The sequence below is a fragment of the Pelodiscus sinensis genome, chromosome 3 (genome assembly GCF_049634645.1).
Source record: "Pelodiscus sinensis isolate JC-2024 chromosome 3, ASM4963464v1, whole genome shotgun sequence".
NCBI classification, from domain to species: Eukaryota; Metazoa; Chordata; order Testudines; family Trionychidae; genus Pelodiscus; species Pelodiscus sinensis.
Window position 1 is genome coordinate 153,387,043 of NC_134713.1, and position 17,252 is coordinate 153,404,294.

General features: G+C 41.9%; 1 protein-coding gene across 9 annotated transcripts in view; it reads left to right on the top strand.

The window, feature by feature from the left end:
- The window catches only part of MARK1 (microtubule affinity regulating kinase 1), a 112,704-nt gene extending 100,477 nt beyond the window's left edge, over positions 1-12,227 (top strand). For 4 of the 9 annotated variants that reach the window (XM_075925220.1, XM_075925222.1, XM_025180969.2 and 1 more), the window contains 3 exons: positions 873-1,127; positions 7,247-7,291; positions 10,192-12,227. In XM_075925220.1, the coding sequence (XP_075781335.1) occupies positions 873-1,127; positions 7,247-7,291; positions 10,192-10,546 (655 nt within the window). In that variant the 3' untranslated portion in view covers positions 10,547-12,227. Of the gene's footprint in view, positions 1-853; positions 1,128-7,246; positions 7,292-10,191 lie in introns of those variants that run through there. The other 5 variants (XM_075925221.1, XM_075925223.1, XM_075925224.1 and 2 more) reach the window with 4 other exon arrangements.
- Positions 12,228-17,252: the final 5,025 nt, after the last annotated feature.

Below are 17,252 nucleotides of genomic sequence, written 5' to 3' on the forward strand. Positions count from 1 at the left end.
TAAGATTGGGGAGTGGGAGAAAGGCTGGTGGGGGTGGGTGGGAGGGAGACAGGAACCTGGCTCACAGGGAAGGTGAGGAGGGAGAAGGGGCCCGGGTTGGCATGGCAGAGGAAGGGGGAGAGAGGAAGGGGCCCGGGCTGGCACGGCAGGGGGAGGGGGGAGAGAGGAAGGGGCCCGGGCTGGCACGGCAGGGGGAGGGGGGAGAGAGGAAGGGGCCCGGGCTGGCACGGCAGGGGGAGGGGGGAGAGAGGAAGGGGCCCGGGCTGGCACGGCAGGGGGAGGGGAGAGAGAGGAAGGGGCCCGGGCTGGCATGGCAGGGGGAGGGGAGAGAGAGGAAGGGGCCCGGGTTGGCATGGCAGGGGAAGGGGGGAAGGAGCCTGGGCTGACACAGCAGGGGGAGGGGAGAGAGAGGAAGGGGCCCTGGCTGGCGTGGCAGGGGGAAAGGAGAGAGAGGAAGGGGCCCGGGCTGGCGTGGCAGGGGGAGGGAGGAGAGAGGAAGGGGCCTGGGCTGGCACAGAATGGAGAGGAGGGAGAAGGGGAGCCTGGGCTGCGGTGGCAGGGAAGGGAGAAAGGGCCTGGGTTGGTGCGGTGGGGGAGGGAGAAGGGGCCCTGGGCTTGCTGGGGGTGGGGAAGAGAGAGAGAAGGGACCTGGGCTGGCACGGGGTGTCGGGAGGAAGAAGGGAATCAGTGCTGGTACAGCCGCAGCCCAGTCCTCCCCCCGGCTAGTGGGGAAAGCCGGGGTTGCCTACCCTCCCGTGAGTGGGGGTTTGGCGAATGCAGCGAGCAGGGGGCATGGCCTCCTAGTTTATTTTTATATTTGGGAAGATGACTTTTGTGTTGTCTTTCTCTTAAGCATTCTTCTGTTTCCTCAGCAGTGCACCTCAGAGGGTGCCTGCTGCTTCCCCATCAGCTCATAGTATTAGTACTACTACTCCAGACCGAACCCGCTTTCCTCGGGGGAGTTCAAGTCGAAGCACTTTCCATGGTGAGCAGCTACGGGAGCGGCGTAATGCCACTTACAATGGACCACCTGCCTCACCTTCACATGAAACTGGTGCATTTTCACATGCTAGAAGGGGCACTTCAACTGGTATTATAAGCAAGATAACTTCCAAGTTTGTTCGAAGGTTAGTACCAGACTTCTGTGAATTTTTTTTGTTTGTTTAATTTCCCAGATAGTTTTACTTCTTCTAAAATAATAAATGAGATTTATTAAAAAAAAAATTATTTTAGGGGATTTCCAGCATGACAATCTAGCATAAGTATACATTTAATTAGAGTAGGATTATCTTTGCTTTGTCTTACTCTTTCAGAATCTGCTTTGCTGTTCTCTGTGTTATTTCCATCCAGATCTGGCCAGCCATTCTCTTGTTTCTTTATCTTAAAAGAATGAAATAGTCACACACTTCATGAAGTAACTACAATGATTTCTTGTTACATCAATAGAAGAAAAAAATGAAAATTAGGTTTGGTTTGAACAATTGAAAGGATAGTTTGACCTATAGAGGAAAAAATGAAATATCTCCATCTGCAAAATTGATATTCTGTCATTAAACAAATTATCATGTAACATTAAAGGGAACATTTATATTTTATGATATAGATGTAATTAATTACAGAGATCATTACTACCAATAGCAAGATTATTCATTGCTGGATAACTTGCTGTGTTCAAACAAAATCAGTGTTTTCCCTATTGACAAGCTATTGTAGAGAATTTTGGTTTCTTACTGAGGACAGTGAAAATGAAATATAAAAGTTAGCATCTGGAAATTCTCATTTGTATGAACATCAATCTTTCAGTTAAACTTATTTTTGAAGAAGTTAATCAACAATCTGAAAGTCAATGAAGCGCACACATTTTTACATGTAATCATGATTGAGGCTGTGAAAAAAACATATGATATATAGATAAAATTACAGTAATTCCTTGCTTACTGTTGTAGTTATGTTCCTGAAAAATGTTACTTTAAGCAAAATTCTGTTAAGTGAATCCAATTTCCTCATAAGAATTGCTGCAGGTAAAAAGCATTATATGTATATACAGTATATGTTTTAAACAGTTTTAAACAATACTGTACACAATTAGGGATGTTAAATTTAGATTAATCAGCTAATCGAAAAGTCGATGCAATTTGCATCAACTATTCGATTAATCAATAAGGCGCCTCCACCTCTGAAGTATAGCAACAGCCCCAGGTTTGTTGCTACACTTCAAAGGCAAAAGTACTGCGGGGAGCACGGGTTGAGCGGAGGACTTAACTCTGAGTCTCCAGCTGGCCCCATGCTCCCTGCGGCATTTCAAAGCAGCAGTGCCACATGGAGCCCGTGGTCAGCTGGGGACTCAGAGTCCCTAGTTGACCCCGGGCTCCATGCAGCGCTGCTGCTTTGAAGCACCCCCTCCGCTGCCTCTTTCTGACAGAGGTAGCAAAGGGGGAGGGGAAGCATTTGCTTTTCAGATAGTCGACTAGTTGTTCACCTCCCTGTACGCAACAATAATGATTGTGAAGCATAGTTGAGGTGGTGGAGTCAGAGGGTAGAATATTTCCTATGGAAAGTCTCACTACTAAATGATGAACTAGCACTCAGCTGATCCCTTAGGAGTTAACACGTTGTTAATGCGGCCTCACACTCTACAAGGCAAGAGGGAGGAAACACAACAGACTTATGGCAGTGGCTGCAAACACTTCCCTGCGGAAACTGAACATGGTACTGAATCCACACCACTCTCTCCAGATGGCACAGAAATGGCTGCACACTGCTAACGGGGTCGTATATATGAGAGAAAGAGACACACACTGTTTGAGAGAGAGGTTCGTTGCCCCTTTAAGTATGGTGGCCGCACTTCAAGTACACTGCCCTTGTAAGTTTACCAGGAAGTGCAGATACAAGACTGTAGCTGTGATATCCTGCTTTCTGGAGATAGGGTACAGCGTGGGGAGGCTTGATTGAGAGGGGAGGAGAGGGGAAATCCTGACATCAGCACTTCTCTCCCCCTCTTCTCCTCCTGCCCCCCACACACAGCATAGCAATCAGGAGGCTCTCCAGAGCAGCTCCCAGGCAGAGAGCAGGAGTAATAAGGCAGGGTGGAGGGGGGCAGCAGGGTTGGGGGAGAGGCAGCCCCAGCTGTGTAGCTTATTGGGAACTTAGAGGAGCTAGTGCGAGACTGCCAGCCCATTCTGGTGCTAAACCCCTAAAAGAACGGGCTGTTTTTCCAGAAAATCCAGCAAGCAATGGACAAAGCAGGCAGCCAAATGATATAAGTGAGAATTGCACAACTGTAAACAAGCAGTGTAACAATGAAACAAGGTTAACCAGGACAATGTTAAGTCAGGAGTTACTGTATTTGATCTTAAAGTGATTGTTTATGTGACTACCTTAAAAGCTTTCTTACAAGAACAATTGATTTTCACATTTTACTTGTTTAGGCAGTAGCTAATCAACTTTTGTTTGAAATCTTTGCAAGGATTTACCTACAGTTTTCAGGAAGTAGTAGGCAAGTTACAGAGGAAACCAATGGCTAGGGCCTTACCAAATTCAGTCATCAGAAACATGTTGCAGACTGTGAAATCTGGTCTGTCTCTCCCTCGAAATCAGATGTGTTTTGTGCTTTTACGCTATACTAGACAGATTTCACAGGGAAGACCAACATGTCTCAAATCGGAGGTCCTGACCCAAAAGGGAGTTGCAGAGACATCACAAGGTTATTTTAGGACTGTTGTTGTAGTGCCATCCTTACTCCTGTGCTGCCTGCAGTACCACAAACCCTCTACAACAGGCCTGGGCAAAACACCCTTCACGGGCTGGATCCAGCCCGCTAAGCCACTGAATCCGGCCCATGGATGCAGCTGGGTGCCTCAGGCAGACTCCCCTGCTTGCCCCACCTCCGCACGCTGCTCAGAAAAGTGACTGCTGGGCTGTTTGTGTTTCCCAAACTGTGAGCGAGGGGAGGAGGAGGTGGTGCTTCATGAACTGCTCCCACCCCCAGCACAATCCCATTGGCTAGTTCTGGCCAATGCTAGCTGTTCTTGAAACAGGCAGTGCGTGAAGCACCAATCTCCCCTCCCCTCAGGCTCATATTCACAGAATACATGGTCATGCAGTCTGTGCGGGGACAGGGCAGACTTCTGCCTGAGAAACATGTTGGCTGCTGGCTGGGAGTCTCTCTCAAAGTCTCCAGGCCAGGCACCCCAGCCCCTTCCTCCCACACAGCCAGCCCTCTTCCCCATTTCCCTCCTTCCCCCCACTTAATCCAAACCCTCTGCCTCCCTTCTGAGCACATACCCCCTCCCAGATCCATCACCCTAATCCTCTGCCCAGATCACAATCCCCTCCTGCCCTAGGTCACAACCCAAATTCCTGCACCCCAATCCTGTGCCCTAGGCCACAACCCCAAAACAGTGCACCCCTGCCCTAGGCCACAACCCCGTCCTGCCCTAAGTCACAACCCCAATCTCATGCCCCAGGTCATAACTGCCTCCTTCACCCAGACTTCCTCCCAGACCTCACAGGCTGTCCTGTACCCCAATCCCTTGCCCTAGGGGTGGGCAAGATACCCTCCACGGCCACCCTGTCAATTCCCTGCCCCCAGGCCAATCGAGACTTGGGAATAGGGGAGCATGCAAAGTCTCCTCCCCCTGCCAGGGGTGGGCAGCACCAGAGGAAACCTCCAGCTGTTCAAAACAGCTGGTGGTTCCCTCTAGACACTGCACACCCCTGGCAGGGCAGGAGCAGAGAGTGAAAGACTTCATGTACTCTCCCACCCCCACGTCCTGATTGGCCTGTAGGCAGGGCAAGCATGTGAAGTCTCCTCCCCCCACCAGGAGCACAGGCACTTAGAGGGAACTGCCAGCTGTTCAAAACAGCTGGTGGTTCTTTCTAGGTGCTTGGAGTTGGGGGGGACAATTGCTTCACAGGTTTGTGGATGGGAGAGCACAGAAAGCCTCCTGGCCCCGCCTCTTCCTGGGTGGCTTGTGACCACTTCAGAAATTTGTGAAGTGGCTCCCCTTCAGAAAGTATTGCCCACTTCTGCCCTACAATAACCTTGTGGCCTCCCTCAGTTAAATCATTATGAGATTTCAGGTTAAAATAGCTAAAATAATGAAATGTATGGTTTATTAAATCCTATGACTGTAACATTGACCAAAATAGTCTATGAATTTGGTGAGGCGCTACAAATAGCTACAAAGTGCAATAAAACTGTCAATTTCACAACAGAATTAAGTCCTATATTATCTTCGAAGAATCATAATATCCTATGTTAAATTCACAGATAAGCTTGCTAGTCTTAAATCTAGTCACAAGTGAAACTTGCTGTTTTAATATAAGAATAGTTACAAGATGACAAGTAGTTTCTTGAACCTACATTACTGGTATTAGCATCATATATGTAGAGTTTTGATTTTCTGTTCCCTTTCTGAACATTATAACCCAGTACTAAGTACTCTGTCATTCCAGTTGTGCAACAAAATTCCAAAATGGCATGAAGTACATTTTCCATTAAGTAATCAATCATTTCAGGGGGATACATTGTTTGTCCTTAAATGTCATTCTGACACTGTATTAAATAAAATGGCATGCATATAATGTTGGAAGAAATTATTTTCTATAGCCAGTTTCATTCTGCTCGTGTACACTTCAGAATGTACACTTCATAGATTTTGTGTTGTATGTATATATATATATATATATATATATACACACACACACACACACACACACACACACACACGAGAGAGACAGGGATATATCCTTGTTAAATTAAAATTTAACCAAAATTACTTCTATGTATGATGGAGGATTGCTTTTGTTCTAGCTCTGATTATTAAGTACAGTGCTAAAATTCTAAGAAAAAGTAGACTTCTGGCGGTTTCTTGGTGTCAGTGATTAAAAATCCTAAATTTGAAGCCTCAGACACTTTTGCTCTTAACCCTTTTTTAAAAAGCCCCAAAAGCATATGTTTAGAATTATTTTAGTAGTGTAATCATTTCACCAAACCAAAAGCATAACATTCCCTGCCACTCAGATGATTTATAAAGATGGGGTGATTGCCTCAAAGATAATGTTACATTCTACCTGTCTTAGATTAACTCTTTTGAGTGTGTTTGGACTGCCTCACAATCTTGCTGTTGATCATTTATTTCTTAATGCCTTTGAATAATATAAAACCTTACTCTGCTGAGTAATATTTATACATATATTGATCAGAAGGTTGTCTAGAAGGAGTCTTTTTTTATTTTTTTTCTGACAATTGTGCATGTGTTTTCCAGTAAGTATGTAGGGTATTTATATGCAGTAAATGCTTTTTATACATTAGTTAAAATGTATCTTGTTTAGTATTGAGGCATTTTGTTGAAATGTGTATTAATGTTGTGCCAAATGATATTTTATAGATTGTAAGTTAAGTAGGTGTTTATATAGAATAATGTTGAAAGGTGTTAAGTGCTGGATTAAATAAATCCTTTAAAATACTAAAATGTTTGTACTGCAGCATTAGGAATGTACCCACTTATCAGATTTTGATATCTTGGCTTTCGTGATATGCATTGTACATCTATTTATTTTTCAAACAACCAAAGGCTACTAAAGCCGTTAAGTGATTATTTTACAAATCATGACCCCCCATTCAGCAAGGAACCCAGGCACCAGCCTAATTGAAAGCCCATATCAATAATGTTGTTGAATTCAATAGGATAATTTGCTTGTGTAAAGTTAAGCAGATGCATGTGTAACCTTTTGAATTACGGTCTCAGGAGCTGATCCTATCAACTCATAGGCACACCCTTAACTCCAAATATGAGACCATACTTGAAGCTAAGCAGGTGCCTAATGTTTTAAGGATTGGTGGCTGAGGGCCTGACCCAGAGCGGTGTTGAACACTTGCAGTTGGCTAGTTGAGGGCACATAGCACCTCTCTGAGTCAGGTCGTTGTTGACGAAAATACTATAATTATACTTCTTGGAATTGTACATGGCCATTTTTAGTCTGTATTAGGCCCGAACACAGTAGCTTATGTTAACCAAGAGTTTAAAAAAAAAAAAATACCAGGGTTGTAATAAATTGAGGTATCATAAAGGGAAATCAAACTTGCAGCTGTGAAAAATAGTACTTAACAAAAATTAGTACATATGACATTTTTATGCTGAATCTTTGCTCGGTAGTTACTTTAATTCTGTTATAAGATATGGGTTCTCTTGACTTATTTTTCATCTTTATCATTGAATCTCAACCTTAACTTTGTTTTGAGGGATCCAAGTGAAGGCGAAGCCAGTGGCAGAACTGACACCTCAAGGTGAGGAGCCACAATTAATACTTCGCTGCTAGGTCCTTTGTGTTAAAAGTTTAAGTGATTTCTAAATGATTTTCATTCAAGCTTTAAAATAGAATAGTGCCTCAATAATTTGTATTTAAAAAATGTTGTTTTGTGTGGGTCCCGCCCATCCCTCCTATCTCCCTGGAAATTCACTTTTTTGATTTTTTTAAATACATGTAGATATATGTTCAAAACTGTGTTTTGTATTGTACATTTTGTAAAGAAGCAAACTTTATAAGTTAATATTCCTATGAAAGCAGTCCCAGCCTCAATATTAAACCAAATCATAAGATTCTTCTTTAAACCCACCTTCTGTTTAATATTATTTAAAATAATATAGGTTTAAGTAATTAATATATAGGTTAATATATGTGTATATGTAGAGTAAAATATTCAATATATTTGCATATTATATTCATCATTTAAAAGTCTCTGTTCACCAGCAGTGAACATCCTGCATTGTCTGAAGTATCAGTGTTTCTTTATGCTTAAAAATAACAGTGATATTCAGATATTGTTGAGTGGTAGCTGAAAATATTGACTTTGTATGGATACCACTGGGTACACAAACAAAATTGTAGCGATAACATACACTACAATAAAAACAACGTGAAATCCTGTGGCACCTTTAATAAATATGTTGGTCTTTTAGGTGTCACAGAACTCCTCATAGTATGTTTCAGCAAAAACAAACATGGCTACCAGTGTTCCCTCTAAGCTGCATGGCAGCACAGCTTCACAGGTGATTAATCAGCGACACCCAATCAGCTCCATGTAAACCTGTGTTGCCGCGCAGCTTAGAGGGAACACCTCTGGCTACCATCTTGATACTCTACAGTGTGTTCACCTTTCAGTAGATGTTGATTTTGCCTTTTTAATGTGTTTGGTAAAGCAAGTGTACATTTTTGAAGCAATTCATGAATAAACAATGAACACTGCCGTTATTGTTATATTCTAAAATAGTTAATTACAAAATAGACTTCTTTCTAAGAGAAAATATTTAATACGCATGTGTATTTAAAAGAACAGCAGCTCTTTAAACAGTGTATATTGCTTCGTATAACTGATATATTGGGTATGTTTTTGAATTACCCGTTTCAGCATTTTTTTTCTCCTATATCCGTAAGCTGCTGTATTACTGAATCTCTAGTCAAGCCTGTTAATTTAATTAAGCATGGCAGTGGCTTTCAGCTCTGATATCACTAGCTCATTCCTGTTCTCTACCTTTCTCTGCTGCCTCCTTGTTGTCCCCCAGCCCTGGTATGTTTTGGGCATCAGGCCACTTCCTGAAGTGCTATATGAGTCCAAGCCTTGACTATGCTGCTGTGCCAACTCCTCTAATGCTGATGTGGGTCTCTGGCGGCAGCAACGAAACGTCCGAAAAGCATGCTTTTAACAGCTATTTCCAGTTATGCTTCTCTCTGCAGAGTGAAAAGTTTCTTAAATGAAGTGGTAGATTCAGGCCTGCCTATGTGGGGGGAGGGAAGCGGCAAAGGAGGCAGTTGCCCTGGGGCCCAGCGATTCAAAAGAGCCCAGGGTTCCCAGCCACCACTGCTATTGTAAACGCAGCAGCCATGAGGCATGCTCAGGACAGGAAGTGCCATGTGGCACACTCAGGGAAGGAAGGGCGCTCAGCACGGCACGCTCCAGGTGGCACTGAGAGCTGGCTGCCCCAATCCTGCCCTTTCCGGAAGCACAGAGACCAACTCCCCTCACCTTGCCCATCAAGTCTGTCAGCCCCCCTGGGCAGGTTACCTTTGTTTTTTGGGGGGAACCTCATTGTTGAATACAATATTGTAAATTTAGGTGAGGGGACTGTTCTTCTGTGCTTGGATAACTACAATCACTTTTTGAAGTAAAAATAATATTAGTTACGGCTGTTGTTGAGGACTTTGGCCAGCAGGGTTAGCCTTGGTATTTTCCCGAGAAGTAAAAGTGGGCAGGAGGTGGGAAATGAAGGGAAAACAGCTAGAAAAGGAGGGTGAGGAAAGTCTGGTCTGAAATTGACCTCCACTCTTCATTAAACAGATCCTGCCAAGGAAACACCCCCTTCTTAATAATAGGTGGTAACATCAGCAGCTCTTGGGCCTCTGGGAAAAGAAACCACAGAATCTTGGAACTCTTAAAATTTAAAATGAGTACTGTTTTACCAACCTGCCTTCCAAAATTGCCTGTGTTGCGTGATTTGATGGGTAAAGAAGCTTTATAGTTCCACTATTTGTATTCATTAGAAGATAATTACTTGGGATTTTATCTAAGTTGTTTTATCAGCTAAAATGACATTTTTGTCTCTCTCCTTCACTATTCTGTTACGCATCTTCTGGCTTTTGTGTTATGAGACACAGACGCTGTTTGCCACCCAGTTGAGTAATTGTAATATAAAATGCTATTGTATCTGTTAAAATAGGATGTTGCCAAAATATAAGGTCACTTTTAAAAAGAGAAGAGAGAGAGGTCAAAGTCCCTAAAGACTCTATAAAAATAAATGGAATGAATTGTGAGCATAATGATCCCCAGTTTGAAAATCAAGGAAATGAGATTCTTTTCGTGCACAAGCATGAAAGTGAAAACTTGTGTGTGGAATGCAGGGTGGGTTTCCTTCCTTTGCTGCTTTTACAGCATGTTTACACTTCCAGGTCACGTGTCCCACAAATTGATACTTCTTGTTGACGTATGGTGTGCTCCAAATAGTGACCTCGATAGAAATCAAAAGATACTTTTAAAACAATGTAGATTCCACTGACTCCTGCTGCAGCAGTGCAATGGGATGCGTAGCTGTAGTTAATACTGCATATATTACAGTGAGGAGTTTTCTTTCTAGCACTTAAATCTATTGTAGTGATTTTGTTTTTGAGTGTGCAACATGTTTCTCTCTTCAGGAGTGCTTCTGGGGAACCAAAAGACAGAGAAAAAGAGGATAGCAAAGATTCCAAACCACGTTCTTTGCGATTCACGTGGAGTATGAAGACCACTAGTTCCATGGACCCGAATGATATGATGAGAGAGATTCGAAAAGTGTTAGATGCTAATAACTGTGACTATGAACAAAAAGAGAGGTTTTTGCTCTTCTGTGTTCATGGTGACGCACGACAGGATAGTCTTGTTCAATGGGAGATGGAAGTCTGCAAATTGCCACGGTTGTCACTCAATGGGGTCCGCTTCAAGAGAATATCTGGGACTTCTATTGCATTTAAGAACATTGCATCCAAAATTGCAAATGAGCTTAAACTGTAAAGAGAAACTAAATTTAAGGGATCAGGGAAAATTCATACGTGATCTACACTTACGTTTTGAATGTACTGGTTACGCCTAGTGTGATTGGCCTGTGAAACTCCCCATGTAGAAATTGTCCCTATTGCAATAAGGTTATACATAGTTATTCTGAATTGTAAAATTAAATTCAGTATGACCTATACTAAATAACTGTAGCTAAAGAAGATATGTTCACATGTACAGGTAAGTATATAGAGCATTCTGTTCATTTTATGTTCATAGAGTTGTATAATAAAAGAAGATGATTGCTTAAATACAGATCTTGTATAGTTGTCTAGATTTCTGCACAAAAGTGTATGTTTGATGCTTTGAGTTGAAAAAGTTCTTCCCTATCACGGTTTACATTTTTGGTGGTTTTAATAATTCTCCTATCATGCATTTTTTTAAACTCTCAAGAATCAAAATGCACAAAAATAGTTTTCACAACTGTAGCATGACCATTTTTAGTTATTTAAAAGTCATATGTGAATTTGAACCAGAAGTCGATAAATTGGCTTTTGTTATACACAAGACTGTTCCTACTTACGTTTTGCTCTTATCCTTGGTATTGGACAGTGTTTAGCTGAAAAATACAAACATGTTTACAGTGTTGGCACTTAACGGATTTTAAAAGATTATTTTGCGCTGGGCCAGCCGAGAGCTGCTGGGGAACAGAAATCACATCCAAGTAATGTTTTGTGTGCAAATTATAATGCTTACACTCATGGCCTATTGAAAATGTAGCATCAAAATGGAGACGAGTAAATTATTTCATTTAAATAACATGATGTAAAATATCACTTGTTCGCTGCCTTCAATATATTGCAAATTCTAGTTGTGGAACTATATTAATGTTGGGACTGTTTCATAGCACAAGATAATTGGAAGTGTTGACCAATTGTATGAGTTAATAATACCACCTCAGGAATTTACTGGCTTTTGGAGTATTTGCCCCCAAAGACAACATGCAATTCCTTATGATACTTTACTGCTAAACAATAATGGTTGATTTATCGTATGTGGTTGTACAATTTGTTCCCATGTAACTTGTTTGTGCTTAATATTTTACCAGATTTCTTGTATTTATACCACATCATTATGCCTGTAATGTGCAGCTTTGTAATTAGGCATTTGCCTATGGAAAAGATTTCCTTCCATAATTAGTGATATAAACTATGTAAAATCACTAGCAATGGTACCTTTTAATACTTGTTATTTTGTACTGAATTAACCATAGAGGTTGGTTGTGCAATGTTATTTAATGTCGTAATTACTGTAATATCAACATATGGGCCCCATATGCACACTCTTGTGGAGAATAGAAAGTTCATTCAAAATCTGTCACTTTAAAAAAAATTAAAAGCTGTGGTAAACTCTGTAACTCTAATTTAGAAGGCTGTAAGTGTAGCTAATGTGCCATTCAATAATGGCTTCTTGACAGAGGTGGTTTTACATGCTGTACTATACTGTGATGTAAGCTTTCTGTAACAGTTATATTCTGAAATGGATGTGTATTGTTGCCTTAGAAAAAAGGGTGGTGTTTGGAAAGAAACAACTGTAGCCCCTTTTTACCTGGTATTCATTCAAACAGATTTTGATGCAAGTCATCTAGATTCACTTTCACTGGTGCACTCTATTAAAACTTACTTGAACAGTTCTCATACTAATGCGCTTGTTGTTTGCCCTTTATCAAAATGAAAATCTAGTCCACAGAGAGATTTTTATTATGCAGCAGTCATAGCGGTCTCATCTTTCAGTTATGTATTTTATTGGTTTGTTTGATTTACAAAGAGATTTCTGTGCTGTGCAAAATCAGTCCCTGCATAATTTCTGTCATCCCACTCAGCAAAGTGCTGAGCTTCTTCTAAGACAGTGGTGGGCAACCTGTGGTCCATGGACTGCGTGTGGCCTGCAAGACATTTTGTTTACCGTGGCCCACACGCACGGTTGCCGGCTTCCGCTGGTTTCCATTGGCACAGGTTTTTTCATACTGTATTACTAAAGTGACACATACACAAACTAAGGGCACGTGAAGTGAAGGGAATGCTGATTGCACCCAACATTGATTGTAAAATCTGTGCACTCCCTCTGCATCCAATTAAAGCAATGTTACAGTTCCATCAGCATGTCCCACAAATTCTAGGTACGCCAGTGCAGATAGCAGAACTGCCCTATGCCAGGAGACCATCTTGGTTACAACAGTCTTGTGGCCCCACTCACTAGCCTAGGTTCGGAGTATTTGCATCTCTTAGAATTAGGGGTCACTGGTACATATTTAGATCTATATCCAAATTTTTGGAAGTGGTCTCTTAATTTGCCAAGGAGGTCCTGCTTCAGGAATGATTTGGATCTCTGAAGTATATCCATTAATCATAAGAACAGTCATGATTCATGGTCTGTCTAGTCCAGTATCATGTCTTCTGACTGGCTGATGCCAGATGCTTTAGAGTGAACATAACAGGACAATATATTGAGTGATGTTCCCTGGCATCCAATCCCAGCTTCTAGCAGTCAGAGGCTTAGGGACAACCAGAGCACTAGGTTTCATCCCTGACCATCTTGGCTAATAGTCATTGATGGACCTATCCTCCAAGAACTTACCTAATTTTTTTTTTTAACCCAGTTATAATTTTGTTCCTCTCAACATCTTCTGGCAGTGAGTTCCATAGGTTGACTGTGTGTTGTGTGAAGAAATTATTTCCTTTTGTTAGTGTGAAACCTGTAATTCACTAATTTCATTGGGTGATCCTGGGTTCATATGATATGGGAAGGGGTAAATTATACTTCCTTATTCACTTTCTCCACATCATTCATATCCCTGATGAATTGTCTCTTTTTTTCAAGCTGAAGAGTCTTTTTAATCTCATCTTATATGGAAACCATTCTCATACCCCAATCATTTTTTGTTGTTCTCTCAATATTTTTTTATTCTAATATGATTTTTTTTAAGATGGGGCAATTAGAACTGCACACAGTATTCAAGGCACCATAGAGTTGCATAGTAGCATGTTTTCTGCCTTACCTATCCTTCACTAATGGTTTCGAACACGATGAACTTTCATGACAGTTGCTGCATGTTGAGCAGATATTTTTAGAAAACGTTCTTCGATGACTCCAAGATCTTTCTTGAGTGGTAACATCTAATCTAGATTCATTACATTTGTAATTTGTGCATTACTTTGCACTTACCAGCATTGAATTTTGTCTGCCATTTTCTTGCCAAGTCACCCAGTTCTGTAAAATCTCTTTGCGGTGTGTTTTGGACTTAACTCTCTTGAGAAATTTTATATCATCTGCAAACTTTGCCACCTGACTCGCCCCCCCCCCTCTTTTTTTTTTCCAAGATCACTTTTATGGATATGTTGAATAGTCCTGGTCTCAGTACAGATTCTTGTGGGAGTAAGCTATTTACCTCTCTCTATTGTGAAAACTGACCATTTATTCCTACCATTTGTTTCCTATTATTTAACCAGTTACTGATCCATGAAATGACCTTCCGTCTTATCCTGTGAGACCATACTTTGCTTAGGAACCTTTGGTGAGCACCTTGTCAAAAAGTTTCCAAAAACCCAGGTACACGATATCCACTGGATGACCTTTGTCCTCATATTTGTTGTGCCATCAAAGAATTCTAATACACTGGTGAGTACGGTGTCGTTGTAGCCACATTGGTACCAGAGTATCAGAGAGACAAGGTGGGTGTATTGGATCAATTTCTATTAGTGAGGACAACCAGCTTTCAAGCTTACACCCAGCTCTTCTTCAAGTCTGGGAACTCCATAAGCTCCGTAAGGTCCAATAAAAAATATTGTCTGACTCTCCTTGTGTGTCTAGTAGATTTGTAAAGGGAAATCATGCTTCTCAAAACCTATGTTGACTACCTGCAATATATATTGTGCTCATGTATATGTCTGATCATTTTGGTTTTGTATATACTTTCAACCAATTTGCCTGGCATTGAAGTTAGGATTACAGGCCTGTAATTGCTAAGATCACTTCAAGAGCCTTTCTCAACAGTCACATTAAGTATTCACTCAGACAGCTGGTACAGAGGCTGATTTAAGCACTAGGTTTCATGCCAGGGTTAGTAGGACTGTAGTTTCATATTTGAATTTCTTCAGAACTGAATGAATATCATCTGACCCTGGTGACTTAACTACTGTTAAATGTATCAAACTTCCTCTATTGATGACACCTCAGTCTGGGAAAAGTTCCTCAGATCTGTCACTTAAAAAGAATGGCTCAGGTGTGGGAATCTCCCTACATTTTCTGAAGTAAAGATTGAATCACATAATTCATTTAGCTTCTGGCAGGCTTCCTGTTTCTGAAGTACTTAAACATATTTGTTAGTTTTTTTTCTCTCATTCCTGTTGCTCTTCAAATTCCTTTTGGGCCATAATTTCACATTTGATTTGCCCAAGTTTGTTCCTTTCTATTTTCCTCAGTAGTGTTTGACATTCATTTTTTTAAGGATATCTTTAACCACCTCTTTTATTCTGCTTAGCTGTTGTGGTGGGGTAAAACATGTAGTTGGAACTTCTGTTATGATATTTTTAAATAGTTTCCATGCAGCTCACAGGCATTTCATTCTTGTGACTGTTCTTTTTAATTTCCATTTAACTAGCTTCCTCATTTATGTGTAGTTCCCCTTCTTAAGTGACATGGTGCTGGGGAGGCCGGGGGTTCCTTCGTATCCCCCCATTCCCCCCGGATGTTAATAGTGACCATCATGGTATTAAATGTACTGAGTGTTTTTGCTATAGTCACCTCTTGGACCAGATCCTGTATGCCACTGAAAACTTGTCGGTTGTCCATTTGTGGATTCCAGGAATACCGGCTCCAAAAAGCTGTCAGCAGTGGTGCCTAGAAACTTTATCTCTGCGTGTCATCCTGAGTGTGACATGTTCCCTGTCAATGTGGGGAGAGTTGGAGCCCCTCATTTTTATTGTTTTTTTGTTTTTTGTGGCCTCTCTGAACTCCCTGAATATTTCACAATTACCAGGTCAGGTGGTCAGTACTCCATTCCTAATGCCACACTCTTTATGTTTCAAGCATGGAATTTCTGTCCACAAAAACTGACACAACTCGATTCCTTTAAGACTTTTACTAGATTTGACTCTATGCTTTCTTTCACAATAGTACCACTTCCCCATCAATGCCATCTACTTTGTCATTCCAGTATATTTTGGTCCCTAATATTACCCTGTCCATTGACTATCACTGTTTCACCAAGTTTCTGTGATTCCTGTTCTTTCAATATCCTCATGCAATACCAAGCAGTCAAGTTCACTAATCTTAGTATTTAGACCTCTAGGGTTTGCTTACAAGCATTTATAAAATTTGCATCTGTATATTCTGCCTTCATGTGATATAATTGAATGGGGCTCTTCTTTGTTTGACTCTCTCTTCAATTCTTCCCTGTACTTTATCAGCATCTGTCTTCTCCTCTTTACCAGGACATAGAGAATGTCCTCTTTAATAATACTCCCCTAGGGAATGGATCTATCTGAACCATGCCCTCCTCCCCACCTCTCAGCTTTCCTTGACTGGCTTTTATCCTCTGCAAACTTTTTTAATTTTACGGGCCAGCAGTCTGGATTTGCTTGAGTTTAGGTGGGACAAACCAAATATATATATATATATATATATATAGTCAACTCCCTTCCCAAAGGTCCCCAGTTTTCCATAAATCTAAATCCCTCCTCTGAACACCATCGTCTCAGCCAGGTCTTAAGAGCCTGCAGTCCTGCCTGTCTAGCTGGACCTACCTTGCAGCTTGGGAGCACTCAGACCATGCTACCATGGAGGTCCTGGATTTCAATCTCTTTCCTAGCAGCTTCAATTTCACCTCCCAGGACCTCTCCCACTTGCCCTTTGTCATTGGTACCTACGTGTACCATGACCACCAGCTCCTTCCCCGAACTGCATGCAAGTCTGATTAGATGTCTTGGCAGGTGTGCAGTCTTTCCAGCCAGCAGATAATTCATCATGCAGTTCTCCCTCTCATCACCCTCAACCAGCTATATCTCTACTAATGAATCCCCCCGGACTATTACTTGTCTGTCTCATAGCAGGGATCCCTTCTTCCCAGGGAGGTATCCTGAGTGCGAGAGGACACCATGGCATCAGCTGGGAGGGGAGGGTCCCAACTATGGGATCATTTCCCTCTGCTTGATGATCTCCCTTGTGGAGACTTGCATCCTTCTCAGGTGCAAAGAAGCTGTCCAGCTGGGGATGGGACTGTTCAACAGGGTTCCTGAGCGTCTCATCTGTGTATTGCCCTGGCGCTCTCAGCTCCTCCTTTCTCATCTCAGGAGCCCGTACTCTGAGCACCATCTGCTGCTTGCAGTGAATGAGCCTAGATACCCCTTGCCCACAAGGGAATGGTATGTGTTTTGTGTTCAGTGTAATAAACTCCCCACATTGCTGCTGGACTGCTGCCAGCATTCTTTTTACTCCCATGGGGCTTGGTTTTGTGTGTGTTGGGGGGGTCATTTTACTTCAGCAATTTATTGGCCTAAGGTTAGAGAATGTTTGTTAGGCGTCTTGCTCACACTTTCTTGCAAAGCTCCTGCTTGCTGCTCCTCGGGTCACTTACAAGCTGGCTTTTTAAATCAGATTCTTCCTGGGTTAGCCCTGATCCCTGTCAAGGGGAGTGGCAGGCTAGATCATTGCTAGGAAGCACTTA